We start from the raw sequence: 6,716 nt of genomic DNA, 5'->3' as shown, positions 1-6,716 counted from the left end.
ACTTTGATTCTTCCTTGTATTTTATATAAACCACTATCACTACTAAGATGAACTAATGGTTAATATTTTGAAACTATTTATAAGAAGTATTAAGTTCGAATCCAGATGTACAAACCACATAATCATAGAGGTTGCCGGAGGTTATTCAGAAACAGTTTTCGAATACCTGTTTAGGCCGTATATAAATGAAGCAGAAAAACTCATTTGCTCTATTTATCTACACTATCCTACAGCATGATCCATATGAAATAACTTTGGATGTTACCATTACATTTACTCGTTGCAAAAATATATATGTACTAGAAAAACCATTTATATTGAGGATTTAATCTTACCAAAAACAAATGCGTAATATATGTGTGAATATTTTTCGTTGATTAATTAATTGACATATTTTGACTTGCCAAGTTTTTTTTCCCCCACATTTACCATAAAAATTTTTTGTGTGTTATATATTAGTTAATGGAAGTTATATCAATGAAAAGTATGTTACAACTCAATCAATTCATATATGTAATATGTTATATTAAGTGTTACATAACACAAACAAAAATATTTACAGTCAAAACTGAAAAAAAAAGATTTAAAAAAGTCAAACTAAAACGCTTAATATAAAACACAGAGAGTATACTATTTGGACTGGGATAAATCATAAATTTTATAATTAATTACGGGAGAGGGTTACTTAAAATTATTCCAACTTGACTTGACTCAAATTGAGATAGCTTTAAAAAAAATTTTCTCATTATTAATTACATAGTCACAATGTCACATATCTCAAATGTGTGGCCCAAAATTTGTTCTGGTGGCCCAACTCAAGTTACCCACTTACCTGAGTAGCTAGTAGGCTAGTAAATACTCCGTAGAAAGATTTTGGGTGTGGCATCAGCATGACAGCATCACACTTAAATGTAGGTGTAGCTACGCGCCTACGCCTCACGATTTAAAAAAATAAATCTGTAGGTGGTAAGTTAAATGACTGGAACTTCTCGGTCAGAACATTACATTTAAATAAAATTCGGTCATTTTTGGGTAATACGATTACGAACAAGGAAAACCTTTTTGGTTTATCCATTTAAACATGTTCAAGTTCAAGATAACTTAGTAGATACTATTTTAAGAAAAACGTTTAATTTGAAACTTTAAAGTTTTAGAAACCACTTAAGAAAATATTCATTGATATAAGTTTTGACCTGAAGGAGGTCAAGTTTCAAAACCTAGCAAAACAAAATCCAAATTGTTATTTCAATGATAGTGGTTGTTATATAAGAGTTGTATATGAAAGAAAAATTTATTGAAATCTATAACGATATATATCCATCTACAACAATGCATGCAATATATCGTTGTATTCTGTGCAGTAAAAAATAAATACATTTATTGTAGATGGTTAAGTTTTATTGTAGATTTGTCACTATCTTTAGAAAGAATCATACATTATACTTAGTTAATAACAGTGACACATTATATCGTATCAACTATGAGGAGGGGGTTGGAAGTCCAGAAAATCTCTGGTTAAAATTGACTCCAACACGTCTGAATCGAAATTCACTTAACAAAAAAAAAACCTATTTAGAGATCATTGATTATACGAAGTAAGCATAAACTACTCATTTAAATCTTTTTAAAGTTATGCATTACAAATGAAAAAGCTTAATGTATACCAAGATAACATGCATAAGTCCATTAAACTTAGTAAAATTGTATATACACTGTTAATGCTTTTTATTAAAAAATTTCTGACAAAGTAAAAATCATTTCAAATTAAGGCGTTCTCGATTTTCTTGTGAAATGAATGTCATAACATTTATTACACGAAAAAAAGATATTAACTAAAAAAAGAAATAATGAAAAAAAAAAATCTTTTTTTATGAGCTTAGTGTTACCAAATTACCTCTAAACTTTTGTTCAACTTCCTTTAATCATGATTATATAAAATCTTTCTTCGCTTGATAAATTATGAGGTTGCTTCTTGGCATGCGACAATAGTTTAAGCCTTTAAGGAAATTAGGTACTGAATATATTGGATCTGTTTCATTTTAATTTTATTTTATTTTTTTCAATATTGCATTATTTATACTGCCTTATAAAAAAAACTGACACCACTCATTTAAACTTTTAAAAACATGATATGTCTAATTTACATTTTATCTTAATACATCTTTATTTTTATTTTATACACTGTGACTAAAATACTCTTACAAAAATTTCAGACTTTATTTCTCCCTCACACACAAACCCTTTTTGCTTCACCTCGAACGTTGTTTTTTTTCCTAATACAATGCGCAAACACTCATATAGTAAATTATATTCAAATAATATTTTTAGGTACCGTATTTTAATATTCTAGTCATTAAATTAGCATTGAAGATGGATTTCAGTAAAGAGGATTTTACTATAAAGATAGATTTTCTAAAAGAGTTAAGGGATGTCAGTATTTATTAATTTGATACATTAAAATTTGTACCTTGTCTTGCGATAATTCAGGTGGCGGTTATTGATATATAAAGTACTATTTTTTATGCATGTAATAAGCTTTTAATGACAATTCTTAGGGCTGTCATTATCATTTTCCTTTCTAAAATTGGCAATCAATAAGTCATCCCGAATTGATTTTGCTATTTTTTGATTTTTTGTGAAACAAAGATATGTGATACGCAAAGATTCATTAGTGTAAAACTCCGGAATATCTACTTATACACATTGTGTATTTAATTAATTTACAACTCTTCTAGAGTAAATTAATTAGATGCTAGTTAGATTATAACAAACCAATAAGTAACGTTTCATAGACGATACATTAATTTTGCTTATAATTTGACACAAAAAATTAACCCAACCATCTGTTGAAATTAAATATAGCATGAACTTTATTAAGAAAAACAGATGAGGTTAAAATTTCAATGTTTCATTCTCAGAAGACGCATCCCCTTTTGCTCGTTAGCTTCCACGGTTTATTGATCATCCAACAACTAGATTTGGTATTTGTTTGGGTACATGTATTCTTGATCTTGATGCTTGATTCGATGCTATTATTGTTATTGCTAAAACTATTCTTATTTGAACACATTTTAGAAGAGCTCTTAGATTTCCTAGTACTCAAAGAGCTTGGAATGAACATCTTGAGCATAAATACTCCGGTATCTAAGCTAACACTTCTAGATATCGGAAGTTTTCTCTTAGGCGTCTTCTTGCTCTTGAAACCCATCTTCGAATCACTTTTTTGCTCAACTTTGCCTCGTGCATCTTGTAGATCATCCACAATGATATCATTAAGTGATAACTCATGACAAGACTCGGGTAGATTTTTCATCATTTCTAATATCTTGTTTTGTGCCTTTGTTGCGGGTGATGAACAATTATATCCAGAATAGCCGTTTTTTGGCTTAAAGGATGGTGAGAAGACGAAAGGGTTTTCATCTTTATTGGATAGTTCGTCATCATTTGTAATTGAGACGTTACAAAATGTAAACTCCGTTACTGAATTGCAACGAAGTTTTGATTGAGATAAAGAATCAAGGGAAGACACAGTATTGGTGCCATATTTTTGTCCGAACTCAATCATGGTTTGAATGTGAGAATGAAGGATGGACAAATGGGGATTTTAATATTTATAGGAGTAAATCAGCCAATTTTGATTTGTAAATTTCTAAAGGTGTTTTAAATAGTGCACTCATATTTGTACTATACTTATATGGAATTGGAATATTCGATTTGGGAAATAATATTTCTACAACACATTTTTGTCATTTACAACAATATCTGCATCATGTAGTTGTATTCTGTGCATAAATAGCTATAAATTCTTTGTAGATGACAAAATTCTGTTGTAGAAATATCACTTCCCATTGGATTTACTTCAACAATTTGATGATTACATATATCTAATCGGCTATGTGTTTCTAAAATATTGTTTCAACGTTGGCTTACTTTGGGTTTCTTTTCTTTGATACTTTTTGGTCAAAAGTCAATAAGCCAAAAATATATTTACTCGGTCATAAGCAATAGTATCAAGTACACATCCTAGAAGATCAATAAGTCCAAATAAATCACTATATCAAAACTCAAGAAAAAAAAACTTGATAAAATGAATATTGGGTACTTGGGTTTGTGGTGTACCACATGATAATAGAAACAGACAGCTGAAACTTGTTATTGGTCGGGAAGGAGTCCACTCATTCTTTTTTGACTTGGAAAGAACTTCGGCCTCAACATACCGTCTAAGACGGGAGAAGACTTGGAAAGCTTGTTTATGGATCATATACTTTTAAAGTTTTATTGGTCACATATATATTAATTTTTGTAAGACTTTTGTTATAATGACTTTTAACCAATAAGCCCTCTTTTAGAAATATCGAGAGTAAGTACCTGCGCGTTGCGTCGGTGAGATGGTGGGGGTGATAGGTCATAGAGTGTGATAGCCAAATGCCTTAACGTACGGGCTCCGCCCTCGGATTTAAAAATTCGTCGAAAGTATATCGAATGACATCTCTAATGAAAGAGCATTAAACTTTAAGAACACCCATATAATTTTTATAATTTATCGATGTACGGTTTTTGAGATAAAAGATTTTGAATGAATTGGAGAAAGAAATGATTTATGTAGGAGAGAAAATAAAAATGATTGGTTGAGATTTGAGGAGAGAGAAAGGGTGTTAGGTAAATATAGAATTGATATATGGGCATTTTGGGAAAGTAAATGTTGAAACTTAAAATGTAAACAAGGGAGATCTGCTTTATAATATAGTATAGATAACCATTTGGACACTTTTTTTGAACAATGTATTAGATTTAACGGCATGTCTTTACATTGTCCAACAATAATTGATTCGTCACCAAGCACGGTCAACCTTAAAGATGGCGTGACCGAAAGGGAGAGATCCCATTACTGTTCTGGAAGAAACCGACTATTCATCAAGAAACCCACGTGCTCCATTGCTATGACAATATCGGCGGAGTGAGGACTTCCCAATTCCCAAATATGCCTCACTCCTAAGACCATTCGTAACCATTCACCCTTTCACCTACACTTTTTTCTGCCACATCAACATCACCTTCTCATTTCTTTCACCTTCTATTTTTCCCCTTAACCATTCATTTATCATTTGGTCCCACTATTATTTAATTAAAAACACAATACCCTACAATCTTTCACTCTATATCCAATCAAAATAAAAGAAAACAAGAAAAAATATATATAAATAAAAAAATACTCCACATTTTGTCTTTTTACCTAGGTGATCACAATCACTTTCTTCCCTTCACCTACACTCATCACATACACCCCTTAACCATTCACCTTTTTTACTTTTATCCTTCACCTACCTCTATCACCTACCTTTATAAATGGTCTAGGGTATCAAACCGGTGACGACAGACAAGGGCAGAAAGCCATAATGGGCTATATGTCTACCATTAAGCTAAAGCCCATATATTCAAAAAAGAAGTTACAAATTTGGACTTTTGGAGAAAAATTTTCATAGTCACTTATAAAAGTGTTACTAAAAGAAATGTAGAAGATAATTGCATTGTCTAGCTCAAGTCAAGCGCAACTAAAAGAAATGTAGAAGATATCTACAATGTCTTGCTCAAGACTTCAGACTCAGCCACAATGTTAGTACTAATGTTAATGTCCATTACATTTTCAACTTTAACTTTAACCCGACTTCTCATTTTAACCTTTTCTATCAAACATATTTGTATCATATCATGAACCGCCATCAACATCCATTTAAATTAGTAAAAATGGAGCAAAAAGGGTAATATGTTTATCTAAATTTCCTAATAAGCTGAAAGTAAAATAATTTTAGCAATGGTGAAGGTAAAAGAAGTGAAGGGTTAAGAGGGGGAAAAAGTATTGATGAAGGTAAAAGAGTGAAGGGTTAAAAATAGTTTTAGCAACATGACTGTTTTTTTTTTCCAGGAAAATTTATCTAAATAGTCAAATTCCATGTTTATATCTTAATTTGGATACCTATATAAAAAGTTATTTGGATGGTCATAACATCTTGACCACCAAACAGCTATGGTAAGAATAAAATCAACCAAACAAAAATGGCCAAGTGTCGATGAAGGCTCCATCAAATTCCATGCTCTATATTCTAACTTGTGTTCTCCAACTTGTGTTTTCTTTTCTGTGTTCGGTTTTCTCAAGTAATATAACAAGCATCATATCAAGTTGGTTCCTTATTAGATCCACCCACCCATTTATTATACAATGCTTCTCTCATATGTTAGCACATGACATGACATTTCCTTACTGGAATATGTGTTTCCGTAATAAACCTATATATACACATTCTTTGGCAAAATGGCAAATTTTTTGTCTTGATGTTGTTAGTAGCCAATGACAATAATCAATATATATTGTTTAGAATCTGTATACCAATGGGGTGAAAACTTAGTGGTACTGTCATCACGATACTTGATAAACTTTTAACATGTGTTTAGGAAGACTATACTTGATATTCATGTAGTTCAAGATTTCAGTTACTTCAACCTGAGATTGCTAAATATATATATGAAGAGATATAATCAACCTTTTAATGTGCTTCCCAGGTTCCCTTGTGGATGGCTGTCTCATTATCTCATCTTACAAACCAAATGAATGTTGCTGGACGTCAAATATTATCATATCTTGTTGATTTACTGCTTAGGAGAGGGCGAACCTCTATATGTTTCTCTAGAACTTGTTATATTAATGAATACATGCTTGT

The 6,716-nt window shown here is 31.0% G+C and overlaps 1 protein-coding gene across 1 annotated transcript; it reads right to left on the bottom strand.

Annotated features, from left to right (window-relative positions):
- Positions 1-2,914: 2,914 nt before the first annotated feature.
- LOC122591140 lies at positions 2,915-3,565 on the bottom strand. Its single transcript, XM_043763358.1, has one exon. It carries the CDS (start codon positions 3,563-3,565, stop codon positions 2,915-2,917), a length of 651 nt encoding a protein of 216 aa, XP_043619293.1.
- Positions 3,566-6,716: the final 3,151 nt, after the last annotated feature.

This window comes from Erigeron canadensis, chromosome 1, assembly GCF_010389155.1.
Source record: "Erigeron canadensis isolate Cc75 chromosome 1, C_canadensis_v1, whole genome shotgun sequence".
NCBI classification, from domain to species: domain Eukaryota; kingdom Viridiplantae; phylum Streptophyta; class Magnoliopsida; order Asterales; family Asteraceae; genus Erigeron; species Erigeron canadensis.
Note: the sequence above shows the minus strand (reverse complement) of the source record. Positions and strands in the feature narration are given on the sequence as shown.

Coding starts and splice junctions, on each gene's coding strand:
- LOC122591140 (XM_043763358.1), bottom strand. CDS start 3,565: ATGATTGAGTTCGGACAAAAATATGGCACCAATACTGTGTCTTCCCTT.